The following is a 22,134-nucleotide window of genomic DNA, read 5'->3' as shown; positions in this document are numbered from 1 at the left end:
ACGAACACTGGACTTGATAAAATCAGTTTGGCTGCCTAGTGATAACAATGGGAAAAGCATGGGCTTTAGATCAAGTAGATGGAGACTTACAGTCCAGCTCTGACCATAACTAGCAAGGCAGTCTTGGGCAGATTTCTTTACTCAGGTAATCTTGATGCTGTTAAAAGGCAAGGTCATTATAATACCTGGCATATAGTAGGTTCTTCATAACAGATAACATAGCACATTTTAACCTGGGATTTGTTTTTGTTTGCTTTAATATTTTTTGCCATTTTTCTGGTTTTTTTTTTGGCTGATTCTAAGGACATGAAACTGCTTAATAATTCAAGTTGCAGAGTAGTAAACTGTTACTATAACAGGGTTTTTCAACCTCAGTAATTCTGCCATAATGGACTAGCTAATTATTTGTCTTAGGAAGCTGTCTTCTGATTTGTAGTATCTTTTATAGCATTCCTGCTTCTACCCCCTAGATGTCAGTAGCATACCTCCACCAGTTGTGATAAGCAAAAATGTCTCCAGACATTGCCAGATGTTTCCTGGAGGCAGAATTTTATTTACAGGAATGGTTCTTACCCAGGGGCAATTCTGCCTGGGTAAGAACCATTCCTGTAAATAAGTGTCAGTAGATTTTATTGTAAAATTTCTTCAGATGCCTAGTGCAAAATAAATGCTTAGCAAATTTAATCATAATATAATGTATCTTTGAATTCCATTGTGGTGGAGAGCTAGGTTCATAAACATTTACATAGCTGGTATTTCATGTTCTTACAGAGTAAAATTAGAAAGTCTCAGAAATCTCTATGAATATCCCAATCTTTATAGAATATATATATCTCTATAGAATAAGAAAATAAGAAAAATAATTGATGTCACTTAGTTAGACTAGTTAGGAATTAGTTGGCCACCCTTCTCTTTGTTCCCGTAACAGATTATGTGTGTCTACTAAATTTTATTGTTTTGTTATTACTGTTTGTTTTGGGTTACTGTCTTATTAAATTGAGTTTCTTATCAGAGAAAGACAACTGTCCTATGATCTCCCTGATATGAGGAAGTGGAGATGCAACGTGGGGGGGTTTAGGGGGGTAGGAAAAGAATAAATGAAACAAGATGGGATCTGGAGGGAGACAAACCATGAGAGACTCTTAATCTCCCAAAACAAACTGAGGGTTGCTGGGGGAGGGGGAGAGGAGGAGGCTGGTGGGGTTATGGACATTGGGGAGGGTATGTGCTATGGCGAGTGCTGTGAAGTGTCTAAACCTGGTGATTCACAGACCTGTACCCCTCGGGCTAATAATACATTATATGTTTATAAAAAAAGAAAAAAAGAAAAAAGTAGATAAATTGAGTTTCTTAAACATAAGAAACCTGTAGTATTTCTTCTTCTGCTCTTATATTCCCTTTTACTCCAAAGTCTGTTATATAACAAGTATTTAATTAAAGGTTTTATATTATATCGAGAAGATTTTGTATTTTAATATGAGTTTTGGCTGTACTACTATTTTTTGTTTTTTTAATGTAAGCCTGCTGTTAGGATAAACTTAATTTGTAGATCAATGGGGCTAAAATGTTGTATAGGGTAGACCTCTTCTGCAGAATTAAACTTCCTTTTAAAGTATGAAGAGAGGGTGCTAGTGATGTGATCCTATAACCATGTGAATGTCACACACCGATGCTTGCCTTCTGACATCATTTCACTGGATAAAGTAATGTGTATAACAGACTACTGATGAATATAATCTTAGTATCCTATTTTTAAAACTGACAACATGCTTATAATCTAATGACCTGTTTTTTTTAAAACATGAAAATATTTCAGCTTTTTGCATTCTAAAAGTTCTCTTTTTCTGTGTTTAATCTCCTATATTCTATACTGAAAGCTCCAAAAGAATCTTTATTTTGTTCTATATTGAAAAAACTTCAAAAATAGTATAAGCTAAATATAAAAAATTAAAACAGCACAGAATAATTTGCAGTAAAATGTGAAAGTCCTTTCTCACATACCCTTCCCATCCTCCTCCCCATTATGACAAAAGTACCATTCTCTAGAGGTAACCACCAGGAAGTATTTATCCTTCTCTGGTATGATTGTGTGCGTGTGTGTGTGTGTGTGTGTGTGTGTGTGTGTGTGTTTGTTTCACTGAGTTGTGAGAATTAAATGAGCTAAACGAAAATGTGTGCTTAATAGATTACTGAATTTATTTACCATTTATTACATGTGCACAAAGGTTTTTTTGTTTGTTTTTGTTTTTAAAGATTTTATTTATTTATTTGACAGAGATCACAAGTAGGCAGAGAGGCAGGCAGAGAGAGAGGAAGGGAAGCAGGCTCCCTGCTGAGCAGAGAGCCCAAAGCGGGGCTCGATCCCAGGACCCTGGGATCATGACTTGAGCTGAAGGCAGAGGCTTTAACTCACGGAGCCACCCAGGCGCCCTGGTTTTTTAATGAGATCATGACATATATTGATTAATAGTTTGCACTTTTCTGCTTTCTAATATATCATAGGATCCTTTCCTTTTCTATAAATATAGATCTACTTTTTTAAAGCTGCATGTATGTGTGTGGTTAGATATATGTGTGTAGATGTATCCACATATATATTTGTGTATGTTTATAAATATATACATATTTGTACATATGCATACATACATATACTGTAACTTAGTCCACCATTAAAAAATGTTTTTCCTAGTTCTTTTTGCTATTTTAAATAATGTATAATAACACTTTTGTGTACTTTCTTATGCAGAATAGGATTTAGAAGTGTGATTTCTAAAAAAAGTAAAAAAAAGCATTTTCACTTTTTATTTTAAAACCTGCTTCTAAAATGCACTCTGAAAAGACCATGTTGTGGAATTCTTATCTGTGATAAGATTTTTTTTTTTTTAAGTTTGGGTTATTCTGTCTGTTCTTATTTGTGAGAACTATTCATTTAACCTTCAGAACAATATGAGTAAAATGTGAATATCAATTAATTGTCCTGTTTTAATTGATCATAATATATTTTTAAAAGAGATTATATTTATTTATTTGATAGAGAAAGAGAGATCACATGTAGGCAGAGAGGCAGGCTGAGAGGGAGGGGGAAGCAGGCTCCCCGCTGAGCAGAGAGTCCAATGCAAGGCTCGATCTCAGGACCCTGAGATCATGACCTGAGCTGAAGGCAGAGGCTTAACCCACTGAGCCATCCAGGCGGCCCCGATCATTATGTTTTTTTAAAAATAATAATCTTAATAAGCATCTCAGGCATTTTTATTATCTAGAAGTAGTTTAGACTTCTGTCTTACCTTTGTAAGATTATGCTATTGTTGATTGCTCCTATTACATATTTTAGTTTTTATAAGAAAGTCTTATAAAAAAATTCAACAAACTTAATTAAACTGAACTAAAGTAAGAAGAAGTTATTTGCTCTCATGATGAGAAAAAATATATGTTGGGTCCTAATTTCAGATAAAACAACCCAAGGGTTGAAAAAATGTTAATTGTATTCTGTCTTTCCATTTCTTAGCTGGCTTGCCTTTTTTTTTTTTTTTAAGTTAGCTTCATTCTGAAACACTTTCCATTTAGCTAAGATAACATCATCCTTCCAGTTTTTAATCATAAAAGCAGAGGGTAGCCCTCTCTTACCATCTTCTATATGAACTATCATTTTGGTCACGTTCAGCTAGGCATTGTGACTGATAGTCATAAAAACAAATGGGATGGGAGCAACAGAAACCCAATGAAAAATGTGATATCTAATAATTTTACATATTAAGTGACTGTTAGGATGCTCATTCTAACGTTTTGAAAGGTCTTTACTGATTTCTGAACGTAACCCATGATTTGGTTCTGAATATAACACACTTATGTGATAGGGCAGGCAGTGTTAACATTTTAATAACTTAAGACAACTTAAAAGCAATAATTATTAACCACCACTGAAAACATAGCCCTTACATCTGTTACTATCCCTGGAAAATAGACAACAATTATGACAAACATGCTATGTTTTGTCATAAATTGATCTTTTTAGTTGTTACTGTGATCTTCATTTCCAACTGAGTGGGCATTTTTTTCAGAAGAGTTTCTTGCAGTTGAAACGTTTCTCTTGCATTGTTTTTTCTTTTTCAAAATGGAGGATGAGGATTTTTTATACATACATATAGATTTAAAGTAGAATGGAAGATTTCCTAAGCTTTGAGACAAAAGAGGGAAATTATACTCTTTTCAAAATACTTTTCAAAATGTGATTTTTGAAGACCATAATAATAACTTTGAGGGTTTCTTTTAGCTTTTCATCAAAACTGCTAACTCTAACAAATGTTAAATCGTGGACAGTCCTATATTTTGTGTCTAGGAGGGTGGGTAATTTGGAAACTATGTTTCCCTGAATCTACAGTTTTCTACAAGGATCTGGCACATGTGAAAAAGATAGTACAAAAATGAGAATCAAGTACACATTTAGGGGAGAAACTAACCCTTGACAGGACAAGACTTCATTTACTTTATTTCTAGGATTTCAGAGCATTTTGTTTTATTAACATGCATTGCTACTGTAACAAAAAACCGGAAATACTGCCTTTTTAGAACTTGAGTTGATACGTAAATCATTGTTTCAAGAAGTAACATTTTTTCCCATTTTAAAAACACAATATATTTATTTTTAAAGATTTTGGGGGAGGGGCAGAGGGAGAAGGAGAGAGAGAATCTCAAGTGGACTTCACACTGAGCATGAAGCCAGATACAGGGCTCTATCCCACCACCCTGAGATCACAGCCTGAGTTGAAATTTAAAGTTGGTCACTTAACCGACTGAGCCACCCAGGCATCCCAAAGCACAATATTTTATATGTTGATACAAACAAATTCTAAGCATCACTTTTCTATTAAATTTGAGTTGGAATGTGTCCAAGGTCTAAGTGTTCATGATGTGTCATAAGTTCTTCTTTTTTTTTTTTTAAGTAATGTACCATACAATAACAATGCTAGTAATCTTAAATACCTGGAAATCTCAAATAAATGCTAAATTATGTTTAATAGTGTCAGTAGTTAATAGTTTTTGTGTGTGTTCTGATCCTTTAAAATGGGCAGTTTTTGTTATGTGTGTTTCTAATTAACTGTTTTGGAAAAAATAATTTCACTTACTGATATAATAACCATAGTGCAGTTCTCCAGACTTTAGAATCATACCATTTTTGAGGCTGGAGAAATGAAATAAAGATGGTAATGTTCAGTTACTTATTTTTTATATCAAATCTCCCCTCTCCCTTTGCCCCTGTGTAAATAATTCTAATACAGAATTGTAGTAATATTTTTCATAGTGGACTCTGGACTCAGACTAGTTTGGTCTGATTTCTGGTTTTATCACTTACTAGCTTTTTGGCATTGAGAAGTCATATTATCTACTATGTCTAAAACTCATTTGTCTTCATTTCTAAAAATATTATTTTCTAGGATTAGCAAGATTAATAGTGAATAAATGTTACTTCCATTACTATTCATGAATTTTATATATGGATAACTGTCCCCAGGTTATATAATACTGATTCATTATGAACATTTCCAAAATACAGAAAAGCACAGAGAGGAAAATAAATCACCTTGACCGCACTTTCATTTTTGGTGTCAAAATTTTGATGTATAGACTTTTAAAAAATGTATCTTTAAAAAAACATATATATCTTTTAGAATTTTTTTCTTTGTCTTACCAGTACGTTATGTCTGTTTTTCCTCCTGTTTAAATATTATATAATATTGATAGCTACAGGCGTTTGCTCCTTTTTGAACATTTTCCTTCCAGTTCCTTACCATTGTAATAATGTTACAACCCACTCTATATTTAGATTATTTTGTTACTATAAATCACCAAAAGTAGATCCCTACCCTAGAGCATTTTTCCAATTTTTTTTTATAAAATGTTTTTGGTTTATAATCCCACTGACAATATTTTGTCTTATTTGGTATTATGTTAAAAAAGCAATTTATGGCATTTTGGTAAGCTTTATTTCCAATGATATTTTTCATTGTTTTTGGTTCAGATTTTAGGACATAGGAAGTATGTCATGTTTATTTATCAGTTTTGTTCTTTATTAAACTCTTTGTACATTTTCTTGTCCTCTTCTCAGTAATCTGTCCCTAATTTCTTTGGGCCTTTCACATTGTAAGTGCCTACTCATTGTAGGCCCTACTTTGCTATGTGAGGGTCTAATGTTAGGGGCTGAATTGTGTCCCCCTAATTGATTTGTTGAAGCCTTCACCTGCAGTGCCTCAGTATGAGTTTATATGTGGAGATAGGCTCCTCATAGGCAGTTAAGGTGAAATTAGGTCATTTGGGTGATCCCTAATCCAATGTGACTGGTGTCCTGATAAGAAAAGGAGATTAGTATACAGATATACACAGAGAAATGAGCATGTAAAGACTTGAGAGAACCCAGGAGAGAGGACCCCAAAGCAAAGAACCTCTGTCAAAATACATTGATGTTCTAGCTTCCAGAATCATGAGAAAATAAATTTCTACGTTTTAGCTACTTGGTTTGTGGTATGTGTTACAGCAGCCCCAGCAAACTAATATTGGGCTGTAACCTTTGGTTATCATAATTCTGCAATATTTTTGACTAATATGTTAATAAACTTCTAATTTTAAGTATGCAGTTGGTTTTTTAGATACACATAAACTTTCCTCTTTTGTCTCAAAACTTAGGAAATCTTATGTTTTATTTTAAATCTGTATATCTAAAAAATCCTCATCCTCCATTTTTAAGTACTTAAAACATTGTGCAACAAAATGCAATAGAAATAACAAAATTTTTCATGCCATTTGAAAGTTTAGTCTAAAGCTTCTTTGTCATATTTCAGAACTTTGAGGATTTTAGAGGTATACCAGTATTACCATTTTGGAGAAAGACCTGTGAACAAAAGCTTTTTACCTTGTTTTGCCTGTTTGCAGCATTTTCTGACTACACAAAGTGATCATTTGTATAGTCTACTTTTCTGCTATGAAATATTGTAGTATCTGAGAGCTACTCTGTTCTGATCCCCTTACCTATTCTATTTGGAACATTTCTTTTTTCTTTTGCTTCTAAAGAAGAAACTGGATAGGACATTTTGTAAGGAGCCTACCAATAGGATAGGATTAGCTTTTTTTTTTTTTTTTTAACCCTGCACTATTGTGCCCTTTGAAATATATTCTTGGGTCCGTTCTTTGCACAGACAAATGTAAGAGCCCTTTGGTTGATTTATTCTATCTCGTTAACATGTTCATAACTTCATACTGACAAATAATAGCGTTTGGAATCCCTTCTGCAGGTTACTTAAATGGTCAGTCTTCTCTTTCATCCATTTCAGTTAGGCCCATTAAATAACTTGAGAAACTTATATAACTTATTTTTCAAAACTCAGACTAAAGTGGTATATAGTCATCCAGGTGGGAGGGAAGTAACGCTAGTATTATATCAGCATTCTTAATGAAAACAAGAAAGACTGTTTGAAGGTAGCAGGAAACTGCTCAGTGGACAAGAAATGTAGGAGCCAGAGCTTCGGAGAAGGGACAGTCTTGTGGAGGTGAACTTTACTTCTCCAACAACTTTTGCCAAGAGATACTGGCTAGTGTAGACTATGGGCAGAAAACTAGGACTCAGACTTTAGGCCCAGGAGTACTGTTACTAAAAGACAAAAAAAGAAAAAGACAGCACAGACCTTTTGGTGGAGACCTAGGGGAGATCTAGTAGAAGGAGATTGTTGTCTCTACACATTTGTTGAATCCTGAAACTATCTGAGATGGTTCACTTAAAAATCTAAACAAAAAATATTTGAAAGTAAAGGTGGAGATTGTAGTGTTTTCCTAAGACAAAAATTAGGTATGCCATCCTCTTGGGAATAATCCCCTCAACAACAAACAAGCTTTCAGTTGAAACATGGGGAGCAAGGAGGAAAAGGAAAAAGGGGAGATAGACTGAGTCTTACCAGAGCAGCAATTTGTCTGTACTTAGTATTGTCCAGTGACCTAACAAAGAGAAGGATAAACCCTCAATGGAGAAAGATAACATCAGGAATCTCTGCAAGTTTTTATATACAGAGATTATAGGATCCACCAAAAGGCAGGACTACATGACTACAGCAAAAGGAAAAACAGATCCAGAGATGGTCTACATCATTCACATTCATTAGATAATAAGCACTTTAAATATTTAAAATATGATTTATATGTCAAGAAAATAGAGGATCTATGGAGAATGTAGGTGAAAAAGAAGATTTTTTTTTTTATTACTGGAATTGTGTAGTTAAATGAAAATGCAAGAAGGGAAAGACAGTATCTATAATGAAAACTCAAGATTAGCCGTACTGGAAGACCGATAAATCGAAAATGTCCAGCCAGAGCACTAAGATAAAAGAGAAAGGAGTAAATAGAGAAGAGGTTTTAGAGATTTGCATTATACACAAAAAGATCTGATACTTGAATTACCAGAAAGAGAGAAGAGAGGAAATTGGGCAGAAGTAATTTTGAAGATATAATGTACAGAATTTTCTAAAAACTATAAAATATATCAACCCGGAGATCCGGGAATTTGTTCTTCGTAAGCAGGATAGATAAAAAGAAAATCACACCTGAATGGTAAGATTGCTGAAAACCAAAGATAAAGGGAAAAAAATCTTGAAAGGAGTCTGAGAAAAATGATCTGACCTTCAAAGGAGCCAATAGTAAGACTGATAATTAGACTTTTCAACAGAGACAATGGGAACCATTTTGAAGCTTTTCAGAAAATAGCAGCTAACCTAAAAACCTATAAATCCAGCAAGATAACCTTTAAAAACAGAAGAGAAAAAGAAATTTCCAGGCAAACAAAAGTCAAAAGAATCTGTTACCAGCAACCTTGGCTAAAAATTAAATAAATGAAAACACCGATAAAACAAATCAAGAAACTGAGGATTCTCTAGACAGAAGGAAGAATATCCCATTAAGATACAACTGACATGAGGAATAATGGAAAAGGTGAATTTGTGGGTAAATATAAATTGATACTGACTAAATATTAACTGAAAATAAAAATAACAGTAACACATTATGGGGCTTGAAAGAAAAAACATCAGTAAAGTGAAAGGTGAGGCATGTAATGAAGTTCAAGTGTCGAGTCTAGCATTGTTGAGGACATGGTAATAGTTTCTCTTTAGACTGTGATTAATTAATAGTGCATGTTGTAAGCTCAATGGTAACCACTTAAAATAGTAAACTTATTGAGGGGGAAAATAGAATAATAAAAAGTAATTGGTTGCTTCAAATGAAAGCAAAAAGGAGGGTTAAATCTAAAACTGGCAGGTCAAATAAAAAACAAATAAGGTGATAGGAATATGTGTATTTGAACAGTAGATATATTTTCTAGAATTTTGTTAAAGAAAAATGCCTCATTTTTCAGGCTAAAAAGTAATGTAAATATTAATAGATAAAAATAATTAACACATATTTACATCCTTTTGTTTTTCTGACAGCTCCTTTGTGATATTGGCCATAGTGAAGAAAAATTGGGTTTTAACTATGAGGATATCATAATTTGGTAAGTATAGTTTAATTCCCTCCCTCACCTTTCTAGGTTTTAGTAATTTCAATTCTAGTAATTTTAAACTAAAAGGATAGTATAACACATTATATTTGATTTTGTAGAAACAGTTGTTTGAACATTAGAAAAATTCAAGATTGTCAATATTTTTGGTTATCCTGTTGTTCTTACTGATGCTTTGTAATTAAAGAATCAAAGCTAATGATGAGAAATACCTGGATTTCTATAATTTAAACTTCTAAATTAAACATGAAATTCACAGAACAAAAGTTCTTAAATTTTCCTAGGAACAAGAAGAACCTGTATGATTATCTCTAGACCTCACTTGAGACAAAGTGTGCTTATGGCAAACTATTTTCTCAAGTCTGTCAACAGAGACATAATGTTCTAATTTTATAGCCATCTTTTTGGTGTGTTTGGGAATTAAAATTTATATTGTCTGGGCCTACTGTGAGAAAGTATTAATTGATTTAAACCAATGATTTTCTGAGAGGAGTGGAAGTAGGTAGGCAGAGGGAAGTAGATTATAGAGACATATGTGATACACCTTGAAAAAGGCATATTTAATTTCCCATTCTTTATAGAAAATAAAGTACAGAAGGTAGAACAAAATAACGTTTTCTTGAGTAAGAATATGCTAAGGCACCACAGATTAAAAAATAACAGTATTAGTGAAGTTCCATGGCTTACAGTGAATGATGTATATACGTAGATAGAAAATCACTAGTAGTTTTGCTTATTTTAACTGAGGAAGAATTTGGTACCATAATTTTATGTGTATTTGGAATTCATGCAGCAAAACTCTTTGTTTTTATGCAGTTTGCGGTTAGCTTTATTGAATGAAGCAAAAGAAGTGCGGGCAGCAGGGCTGCGAGCTCTTCGATATCTCATCCAAGACTCCAGTATTCTGCAGAAGGTGCTAAAACTGAAAGTGGACTATTTAATAGCAAGGTAATTTTCCTAGAGCTGTCTATGTTTTTAAAATTATGTATTAAGTTTCAGCATACATATCACGAAGTATACAGATTTTTAGGGTAAAGCCTGATAATTTTTAGAGATATATACAACCAAGTATCCCATTATCCTGAATAAGATATTTTCTTCATCCCAGTCAAGTTCCCATGTGTCTCCAACCAATAGTAAACATTATTCTGCCTTTTCTCATTGTAAACCAGTATTTCCTGTTCTTGAGCATCATATGTTGGAAAAATACATAGTTACTCTTTCCTTACTGTTATTTGTCAGATGTATCTGTGTTGGTTTTTTTTTTAAAGTCTATATAATATATCATGTAATGAATAGACTATAATTTATTCCATTCTGTTGGTGGTTTTCTGAGTTGCTTTCAGATTTTTGCTCTTGTGGATAAAGCTGCCCTGAACATTCTTATAGGTAGACATATGCACTCATTTTTCTTAGATATATATATGTGAGAGTGGAACAAACTGCTGGGTCATAGGTTTATGTCTGTTTAGCTTTACTACATTCTGCCAGTTTTCCATAATGATTATACCGATTTATATTCCTGCCAACAACGTTTGAGAGCTCCAGTCTCTATATTCTCATCAGCATTTGCTTTTTTTTTTTTCACCCAATTTTTTTTTATTTAATTTTTTTATTTTTTCAGCATAACAGTATTCATTATTTTTGCACCACACCCAGTGCTCCATGCAATCCGTGCCCTCTACAATACCCACCACCTGGTGCCCCCAACCTCCCACCCCCCGGCCCTTCAAAACCCTCAGATTGTTTTTCAGAGTTCATAGTCTCTCATGGTTCACCTCCCCTTCCAATTTCCCTCAACTCCCTTCTCTCCATCTCCCCTTGTCCTCCATGTTATTTGTTATGCTCCACAAATAAGTGAAACCATATGATAATTGACTCTCTCTGCTTGACTTATTTCACTCAGCATAATCTCTTCCAGTCCCGTCCATGTTGCTACAAAACTTGGGTATTCATCCTTTCTTTTTTTTCTTATTTTCTTTTTCTTTTTTTTTTTTTTTTTTTTTTACAGCTTTAGAAACATATATTTTTATGTCCAGGGGTACAGGTCTGCGAATCGCCAGGTTTACACACTTCACAGCATTCACCATAGCATATACCCTCCCCAATATCCATAACCCCACCCACTTCTCCCAACCCCCTCCTCCCATCAACCCTCAGTTTGTTTTGTGAGATTAAGAGTCACTTATGGTTTGTCTCCCTCCCAATCCCATCTTGTTTCATTTACTCTTCTCCTACCCCCTCAACCCCCCATGTTGCATCTCCTCTCCCTCATATCAGGGAGATCATATGATAGTTGTCTTTCTCCAATTGACTTAATTCGCTAAGCATGATACCCTCTAGTTCCATCCACGTCGTCGCAAATGGCAAGATTTCATTTCTTTTGATGGCTGCATAGTATTCCATTGTGTATATATACCACATCTTCTTTATCCATTCGTCTGTTGATGGACATCGAGGTTCTTTCCATAGTTTGGCTATTGTAGACATTGCTGCTATAAACATTCAGGTGCACGTGCCCCTTTGGATCACTACGTTTGTATCTTTAGGGTAAATACCCAGCAGTGCAATTGCTGGGTCATAGGGTAGTTCTATTTTCAACATTTTAAGGAACCTCCATGCCGTTTTCCAGAGTGGTTGCACCAGCTTGCATTCCCACCAACAGTGTAGGAGGGTTCCCCTTTCTCCGCATCCTCGCCAACATCTGTCATTTCCTGACTTGTTCATTTTAGCCATTCTGACTGGTGTGAGGTGATATCTCATGGTGGTTTTGATTTGTATTTCCCTGATGCCGAGTGATATGGAGCACTTTTTCATGTGTCTGTTGGCCATCTGGATGTCTTCTTTGCAGAAATGTCTGTTCATGTCCTCTGCCCATTTCTTGATTGGATTATTTGTTCTTTGGGTGTTGAGTTTACTAAGTTCTTTATAGATTTTGGACACTAGCCCTTTATCTGATATGTCATTTGCAAATATCTTCTCCCATTCTGTCAGTTGTCTTTTGGTTTTGTTCACTGTTTCCTTTGCTGTGCAAAAGCTTTTGATCTTGATAAAATCCCAATAGTTCATTTTTGCCCTTGCTTCCCTTGCCTTTGGCGATGTTCCTAGGAAGATGTTGCTGCGGCTGAGGTCGAAGAGGTTGCTGCCTGTGTTCTCCTCGAGGATTTTGATGGATTCCTTTCTCACATTGAGATCCTTCATCCATTTTGAGTCTATTTTCGTGTGTGGTGTAAGGAAATGATCCAATTTCATTTTTCTGCATGTGGCTGTCCAATTTTCCCAACACCATTTATTGAAGAGGCTGTCTTTTTTCCATTGGACATTCTTTCCTGCTTTGTCGAAGATGAGTTGACCATAGAGTCGAGGGTCTATTTCTGGGCTCTCTATTCTGTTCCATTGATCTATGTGTCTGTTTTTGTGCCAGTACCATGCTGTCTTGATGATGACAGCTTTGTAATAGAGCTTGAAGTCCGGAATTGTGATGCCACCAACTTTGGCTTTCTTTTTCAATATTCCTTTGGCTATTCGAGGTCTTTTCTGGTTCCATATAAATTTTAGGATTATTTGTTCCATGTCTTTGAAAAAAATGGATGGTACTTTGATAGGAATTGCATTAAATGTGTAGATTGCTTTAGGTAGCATAGACATTTTCACAATATTTATTCTTCTAATCCAGGAGCATGGAACATTTTTCCATTTCTTTGTGTCTTCCTCAATTTCTTTCATGAGTACTTTATAGTTTTCTGAGTATAGATTTTTAGTCTCTTTGGTTAGGTTTATTCCTAGGTATCTTATAGTTTTGGGTGCAATTGTAAATGGGATGGACTCCTTAATTTCTCTTTCTTCTGTCTTGTTGTTGGTGTAGAGAAATGCAACTGACTTCTGTGCATTGATTTTATATCCTGACACTTTACTGAATTCCTGTACAAGTTCTAGCAGTTTTGGAGTGGAGTCTTTTGGGTTTTCCACATAGAGTATCATATCATTTGCGAAGAGTGATAGTTTGACTTCTTCTTTGCCGATTTGGATGCCTTTAATTTCCTTTTGTTGTCTGATTGCTGAGGCTAGGACTTCTAGTACTATGTTGAATAGCAGTGGTGATAACGGACATCCCTGCCGTGTTCCTGACCTTAGCGGAAAAGCTTTCAGTTTTTCTCCATTGAGAATGATATTTGCGGTGGGTTTTTCATAGATGGCTTTGATAATATTGAGGTATGTGCCGTCTATCCCTACACTTTGAAGAGTTTTGATCAGGAAGGGATGCTGTACTTTGTCAAATGCTTTGTCAGCATCTATGGAGAGTATCATATGGTTCTTGTTCTTTCTTTTATTAATGTATTGTATCACATTGATTGATTTGCGGATGTTGAACCAACCTTGCAGCCCTGGAATAAATCCCACTTGGTCGTGGTGAATAATCCTTTTAACGTACTGTTGAATCCTATTGGCTAGTATTTTGGCGAGAATTTTTGCATCTGTGTTCATCAAGGATATTGGTCTGTAGTTCTCTTTTTTGTTGGGATCCTTGTCTGGTTTTGGGATCAAGGTGATGCTGGCCTCATAAAATGAGTTTGGAAGTTTTCCTTCTATTTCTATTTTTTGGAACAGTTTCAGGAGAATAGGAATTAGTTGTTCTTTAAATGTTTGGTAGAATTCCCCCGGGAAGCCGTCTGGCCCTGGGCTTTTGTTTGTTTGGAGATTTTTGATGACTGTTTCAATCTCCTTACTGGTTATGGGTCTGTTCAGGCTTTCTATTTCTTCCTGGTTCAGTTGTGGTAGTTTATATGTCTCTAGGAATGCATCCATTTCTTCCAGATTGTCAAATTTGTTGGCGTAGAGTTGCTCATAGTATGTTCTTAGAATTGTCTGTATTTCTTTGGTGTTCGTTGTGATCTCTCCTCTTTCATTCATGATTTTATTTATTTGGGTCCTTTCTCTTTTCTTTTTGATAAGTCTGGCCAGGGGTTTATCAATCTTATTAATTCTTTCAAAGAACCAGCTCCTAGTTTCGTTGATTTGTTCTATTGTTTTTTTGGTTTCTATTTCATTGATTTCTGCTCTAATCTTTATGATTTCTCTTCTCCTGCTGGGTTTAGGGTTTCTTTCTTGTTCTTTCTCCAGCTCCTTTAGGTGTAGGGTTAGGTTGTGTACCTGAGACCTTTCTTGTTTCTTGAGAAAGGCTTGTACCGCTATATATTTTCCTCTCAGGACTGCCTTTGTTGTGTCCCACAGATTCTGAACCGTTGTGTTTTCATTATCATTTGTTTCCATGAATTTTTTCAATTCTTCTTTAATTTCCTGGTTGACCCATTCATTCTTTAGAAGGATGCTGTTTAGTCTCCATGTATTTGGGTTCTTTCCAAATTTCCTCTTTTGATTGAGTTCTAGCTTTAGAGCATTGTGGTCTGAAAATATGCAGGGAATGATCCCAATCTTTTGATACCGGTTGAGACTTGATTTAGGACCAAGAATGTGATCTATTCTGGAGAATGTTCCATGTGCACTAGAGAAGAATGTGTATTCTGTTGCTTTGGGATGAAATGTTCTGAATATATCTGTGATGTCGATCTGGTCCAGTGTGTCATTTAAGGCCTTGATTTCCTTGTTGATCTTTTGCTTGGATGATCTGTCCATTTCAGTGAGGGGAGTGTTAAAATCCCCTACTATTATTGTATTCTTGTCGATGTGTTTCTTTGATTTTGTTATTAATTGGTTTATATAGTTGGCTGCTCCCACGTTAGGGGCATAGATATTTAAAATTGTTAGATCTTCTTGTTGGACAGTTCCTTTGAGTATGATATAGTGTCCTTCCTCATCTCTTATTATAGTCTTTGGCTTAAAATCTAATTGATCTGATAGAAGGATTGCCACTCCTGCTTTCTTCTGATGTCCATTAGCATGGTAAATTCTTTTCCACCCCCTCACTTTAAACCCGGAGGTGTCTTCGGGTTTAAGATGAGTTTCTTGTAGGCAACATATAGATGGGTTTTGTTTTTTTATCCATTCTGATACCCTGTGTCTTTTGATTGGGGCATTTAGCCCATTCACATTCAGGGTAAGTATTGAGAGATATAAATTTAGTGCCATTGTATTACCTGTAAGGTGACTGTTATTGTATATTGTCTCTGTTTCTTTCTGATCTACTACTTTTAGGGTCTCTCTTTGCTTAGAGGACCCCTTTCAATATTTCCTGTAGAGCTGGTTTGGTATTTGCAAATTCTTTCAGTTTTTGTTTGTCCTGGAAGCTTTTAATCTCTCCTTCTATTTTCAATGATAGCCTAGCTGGATATAGTATTCTTGGCTGCATGTTTTTCTCGTTTAGTACTCTGAATATATCATGCCAGCTCTTTCTGGCCTGCCAGGTCTCTGTGGATAAGTCTGCTGCCAATCTAATATTTTTACCATTGTACGTTACAGACTTCTTTTCCCGGGCTGCTTTCAGGGTCTTTTCTTTGTCACTAAGACTTCTCAATTTTACTATTAGGTGACGGGGCGTGGACCTATTCTTACTGATTTTGAGGGGGGTTCTCTGAACCTCCTGGATTTTGATGCCTGTTCCCTTTGCCATATTGGGGAAATTCTCTCCAATAATTCTCTCCAATATACCTTCTGTTCCCCTCTCTCTTCCTTCTTCTTCTGGAATCCCAGTTATTCTAATGTTTCGTCTTATGGTGTCACTTATCTCTCGAATTCTCCCCTCGTGGTCCAGTAGCTGTTTGTCCCTCTTTTGCTCAGCTTCTTTATTCTCTGTCATTTGGTCTTCTATATCACTAATTCTTTCTTCTGCCTAATTTATCCTAGCAGTGAGAGCCTCCATTTTTGATTGCACCTCATTAATAGCTTTTTTGATTTCAACTTGTTTATATTTTAGTTCTCTTATTTCTCCAGAAAGGGCTTTTATATCTCCCGAGAGGGTTGCTTTAATATCTTCCATGCCTTTTTCAAGCCCGGCTAGAACCTTGAGAATCGTCATTCTGAACTCTATATCTGACATATTACCAATGTCTGTATTGATTAGGTCCCTAGCCTTTGGTACTGCCTCTTGTCTTTTTTTTGTTGTGAATTTTTCCGCCTTGTCATTTTGTCCAGATAAGAGTTTATGAAGGAGCAAGTAAAATACTAAAAGGGTGGCAACAACCCCAGGAAAATATGCTTTAGCCAAATCAGAAGAAATCCCAGATTGTGAGGGGGGGAAAGGGGATAAAAAGGGGTTCAAAAAGAAAGAAAAAAAAAATAAACTATTTAAAAAAAGAAAGCCGATAAAGAAAAAATATAAAAAGAGGAAAAAAATATATGTATATTTGATAAACTATTTAAAAAACGTTAAAAAAGAAAACGGTAAAAGTTAAAAAAATTTAGCAGAAAAAGAGAAAAAGAAATAAAAAATTGAAAAGAAAAAAAAATTAAATGAACTGCAAGGCTAAAAAATCATGGGGAGAAAGCCATGAGTTCCGTGCTTTGCTTTCTTCTCCTCTGGAATTCCGCCGCTCTCCTTGGTATTGAAACTGCTCTCCTCGGTAGGTGAACTTGGTCCTGGCTTGGTTTCCCGTTGATCTTCTGGGGGAGGGGCCTGTTGTAGTGATTCTCAAGCGTCTTTGCCCCAGGCGGAGTTGCACCGCCCTTACCCGGGGCCGGGCTGAGTCATCCGCTTGGGTTTGCTGGGTTTGTTTCGGGAGCTTTTGTTCCCTGAGAGCTTTCCGTATAGTCTGGAGGGCGGGAATGAAGATGGTGGCCTCCCGGTCTCCGGCCCGTAGGAGCCGAGAGCCCGGGGCCCCACTCCTCAGTGCGCCCTCATAGAACAGCGCCCAATGACTCCCGCCACCCTGGCCTCCGGCCGCGCTCCGAGCTGACCGAGCCTGCGACCGGTTCAAGGCAACCCCGAGCTGAGAGTCACTCCTCGGCTCTGTCTCTGTAGCCGGCTTCCCCGTTCTGCGACACTCAGACACCCCCGATCCTTCTGCGACCCTGCGGGACCTGAGGCCGCGCTGACCCCGCGTGGGCTTCACCCTGGTTAAGCCTCTGGAGCGATGTCCCTCAGCGGAACAGACTTTTAAAAGTCCCGATTTTGTGCTCCGTTGCTCCGCCGCTTGTCGGGAGCCGGCCCCTCCCCCCGCGGTCTATCTTCCAGTCGCTTTGGATTCACTTTTCCGCCAGTCCTACCTTTCAGATAGTGGTTGATTTTCTGTTTCTAGAATTGCTGTTCTTCTTCTCTTCAATCTCCCGTTGGATTTCTAGGTGTTTGCAATCTTTAGATAAGCTATTTAGCAGATCTCCCACTACCCGAAGTAGTCTCAGCCTGCTACTTCTCCGCCATCTTGGCTCCCCATAACGTTGCTTTTAATTTTTAATTGTAGACTTTCTGCTGTATTATTTTTGTGAGTTTCATTGTGGTTTTAATTTGCATTTCCCTAATGAGTAGTGATATTAAGCACCTTTCATTTGTTTGTTGGCTGTTTGAACATCCTCCTTATCTTTTGCTCATTTGTAAATTGGATTATCTGTCTATCTCATTATATAGGAGTTCTTGATGTTCTGGATAGGATTCCTTTCATGTATATGTTTTGACAATGTCTTCTCCAACTCCGTCTGTTTGCCTTTTCTCTCTTCCCAATTAGTAAAATCCGGTTTTATAGTTAATGCTCTTGGGCTCTTTGGAAGATACTATTCTTTGTTTTCTTCTAAAAGGTTTTATTCCTCTATATGTTTAATTAGGTGTCAGGTCATAATTCATTTTTATTTTTATGGATAATGAAGTACATTTTAGCAGGATTTATTTAAAAGATTATCCTCTGGTGTCTAGTTTAGTGACAGTTCTGTTGTAAACCAGGTACCTGGTAAGTACGGATCTGTTTTTGCATTCCCTTTTCTTTTTAGTTTGTCTATTCTTGCCCATTTCTGACTATTTTAATGACTGAAGCTTGATAGTAAATGTTAATATCTGTTGGTATAAGTCTTCCAGTTTTTCTTCCTTAAGACTGTTGGCTATTTTATGTTCTACATTTTCGTATGAATTTTAGAATCAGCTTGTCCAATTCCTTAAAACATTCTAGGATTTTAGTAGTAATTGCATTGAAGCACTGGATTATTTTGGGCTGAATTGATATCTTAATAACATTGACTATTCTAAGTATTTATTTATTTGGAACTTTAATTTCAACAGTATTTTGTAGTTTTTTATGCAGAGACCTTGCACATTACTTGCTATGCTCATTCTAAGGTATTTTTTTTTAATTTTTCAATTTTTAAATAAACATATAATGTATTTTTAGCCCCAGGGGTACAGGTCTGTAAATCACCAGGTTTACACACTACACAGCACTCACCACAGCACACACGCCCCCCAGTGTCCATAACCCCACCACCCTCTCCCGACCCCCGTCCCCCCAACAATGTCTCGTTTGTTCGCGAGATTAAGAGTCTCTTATGGTTTGGCTCCCTCCCGATCCCATCTTGTTTCATTTATTCTTTTCCTACCCCCCAAGCCCCCCACGTTGCATCTCCACTTCCTCATATCAGGGAGATCACTTGATAGTTGTCTTTCTCTGATTGACTTATTTCGCTAAGCATAATACCCTCTAGTTCCATCCACGTCACGAATAGCAAGATTTCATTTCTTTTGATGGCTGCATAGTACTCCATCGTGTGTATATATATATACCCATCAGCATTTGTTGAAGAGGCTTTTTCCATTGGACATTCTTTCCTGCTTTGTCGAAGATTAGTTGACCATAGAGTTGAGGGTCTGTTTTGGGCTCTCTATTCTGTTCCACTGATCTATGTGTCTGTTTTTGTGCCAGTACCATACTGTCTTGATGATGACAGCTTTGTAATAGAGCTTGAAATCCGGAATTGTGATGCCACCAACTTTGGCTTTCTTTTTCAATATTCCTTTGGCTAATCGAGGTCTTTTCTGGTTCCATTCTAAGGTATTTTTTTATGATAGTATTAATGTAAGCTAAATTTTTCTTTTTCATATTTTTTTGCTGAATAATTGTGAGTTTTTGGTTTTGGTGTGGGTTTGGATACTAAACTGTTGATCTTGCTGGATTCACTTTTAATTCTAATTGTTTTAGAGTTTCTGTATACGTAGCATTAATTGCAAATGACGACTCTTATTTTTTCCTTTCCAGTCCTTGTATCTTTCTTTTGCTTGCCTTATTGCACTGGTTAATATTGCAGTGATTAGAAATAGTGATAGTGGACAACTTTGTTTTCCTCCTGAACTCAGGTTAAAAGTACTTAGTATTTTGCTGTTACTTATGATACTTGCTGTAGGCTTTTTGTGGATTTTTTTATATTCCTTGTTTGCATTCCTGAAGTAAACACATGTTCACTGTGTGTTTTGTCCTTTTTAAATATTAACTGACTTCAGTTTCTTAATAGTTTTTGGAAGATTTTTGTAGCTAAGTTCATGAGAGGTGGTATTGGCCTATATTTTTTCCTTCTTCTAATGTCCTTGTTTAGGTGTGGCATCAGGATTTTGTTTTTTTTTTTTCTTTGTAAAACAACTGGGGAAATGTTACCCTATTTTTATATTTTCTGGAAGAATGTATGTAAGATGGGTTTTATTATTTTTTCCTACATGGTTAGTAGAATTCACCAGTGAATCTGCCTGGGCATAGGGCTTTCTTTCTTAGGAAGTGTTTTTGTTTTGTTTTTTAAGATTTTATTATTTATTTGTTAGAGAGAGCATACAAGTAGGGGGAACAGCAGACAGAGGAAGAAGCAGGCTCCCCATTGAGCAAGGACCCCAATGTGGGGCTCTATCCCAGGACCCTAGGATAATGACCTGAGCCCAAGGCAGCCGATTAAACCTATCCAGCCACCCAGGCCTCCCTTTTTAAGGAAGTTTTAAGATTATGGATTCCGTTTCTTCAGCAGATACAGTCCTATTCAGATTTTCTCCTTTTGTTAGTCATTTTGAAGCTATGTTACTACATTCATATTTATAATTGTTAAACCTTTACATTGGACTAATCTTTTTATAGTTATGAAATGTCCCTTTTTATTCCTGGTAATACTTCTGAGTATGCATGTTATATTAAAATGGCTATACTTACTTTGATTTAGGGCTTGCAAGATATATCTTTTACCATCCTTTTACTTTTTATTATTTATGTCCTTACGTTTAAGTTTCTGGCCTATAAACATCATATAGATTTTTTTTTTGTTCATTTTTAAATCTAGTTTGACTATCTAATTTGTCTTCTAATTGGAATATTTAGACTGTGTCTAGTGGATTTTTATATGTATGTTCTGTGGGCTTTATGCACTGTAATTTTATGTATGTTTATGAGTTTTTTCATCTTGTTAATTTTCTCATATACTTGAGTTTATTTGCTGTCTTGAGATTTGTCACATCTGTTCTTTGTCCTTATGTTTCTCCTTTTCTGTTTCTTTTGGAATTGTCAAGATTTTCTTTTCCTCCTCTATTAATACCTTGGTTATAAAATATTTTCTTCTTTTCGCAGTTGATATTAAGGTTTAGTATTTTATTACAACCAGAACAGTGCAGGAAACCTCTTACAGTTTATATCATCTTCCTTCTGCTTTTTATATTATTGCTGTTGCTTTTATTTCTACATATATTTATAACCCTACAAGATAGTTTTGTTGTTGTTTTAAACTGGAACTATTGATACATACATATATATATTTTTTAAGATTTTATTTATTTATTTGACAGACGGTGACAGAGGGAACAACACAAGCAGGGGGAGTGAGAGTGGGAGACAGAGGCCTCCTGCTGAGCAGGGAACCTGATACAGGGCTCCATCCTAGGACCCTGGGATCACGACCCTAGCCAAAGGCAGTTTCTTAACCAAGTGAGCCACCCAGGCGCCCCTATTGATACATATTTTTAAAGATTATTTATTTGAGAGAGAGAGAGCATGGGGGGAGGGGCAGAGGGAGAGAATTTTAAGCAGGCTCCCTGCTGAATGTGGAGCCCAGTGCAGGGCTCCATCTCACAACCCATGAGATCATGACCTGAGCTGAAACCAAGAGTTGGACACTTAAACCTGTTGAGGTGTCCCTAAACTGGAACTTTAGACATTTATCTATATTATTTACGCATTCCAGTATCCTTCCTTCTGGCCTTTGTACATTTTCATTCATCTTATATCACTTTCTGTTTGATAAATTCCTTTACTGTTCCTTTTAGTGCAGGTCTACTCAAGATAAATTCTTTCACTTTTTTTTTTTTGGTCTGTAAATGCCTCTATTTTACCTTGATATTTGAAAGCTATTTTTATGATTGGTTCCTATTTTTTATGCTTTATATAAGTTAGTATCTTCTGGGGTTTTTTTTGTTGTTGTTTTGTTTTTTTAACCTGGTGAACAGCAGTAGTCTCTTCTTACTGCTTCTTCTGGCTACTTTAAAGGTTTTCTTCTGTTTTAGTCATTCATTCTTCTCTCATCCTCTCATACTCCAGTTATATAGTATTGAATCTGTTCACTGTCTCACATGTCTCTGATGTTATTTTCAGTTTTTATTGTTAATTTTTGGCTTCAGTGTGTTTACTTTCTACTCACCTGTTTTTTCCTCCATCCTGCTATTAAATCTCTTCAAGTTTTAATTTCAGTTACTCTATTTCTATCGT

At 36.0% G+C, this 22,134-nt stretch overlaps 1 protein-coding gene across 9 annotated transcripts in view; it reads left to right on the top strand.

Moving 5' to 3' along the window:
- The window catches only part of RICTOR (RPTOR independent companion of MTOR complex 2), a 141,424-nt gene that overhangs the window by 48,536 nt on the left and 70,754 nt on the right, over window positions 1-22,134 (top strand). For all 9 annotated transcript variants that reach the window (XM_047731256.1, XM_047731250.1, XM_047731251.1 and 6 more), the window contains 2 exons: window positions 9,462-9,526; window positions 10,349-10,480. In XM_047731256.1, coding sequence (XP_047587212.1) covers window positions 9,462-9,526; window positions 10,349-10,480 — 197 coding nt within the window. The remainder of the gene's footprint in view (window positions 1-9,461; window positions 9,527-10,348; window positions 10,481-22,134) is intronic.

Source organism: Lutra lutra, chromosome 5 (genome assembly GCF_902655055.1).
Source record: "Lutra lutra chromosome 5, mLutLut1.2, whole genome shotgun sequence".
Taxonomy (NCBI): Eukaryota; Metazoa; Chordata; class Mammalia; order Carnivora; family Mustelidae; genus Lutra; species Lutra lutra.
This window is presented reverse-complemented; position numbering and strand designations above follow the sequence as displayed.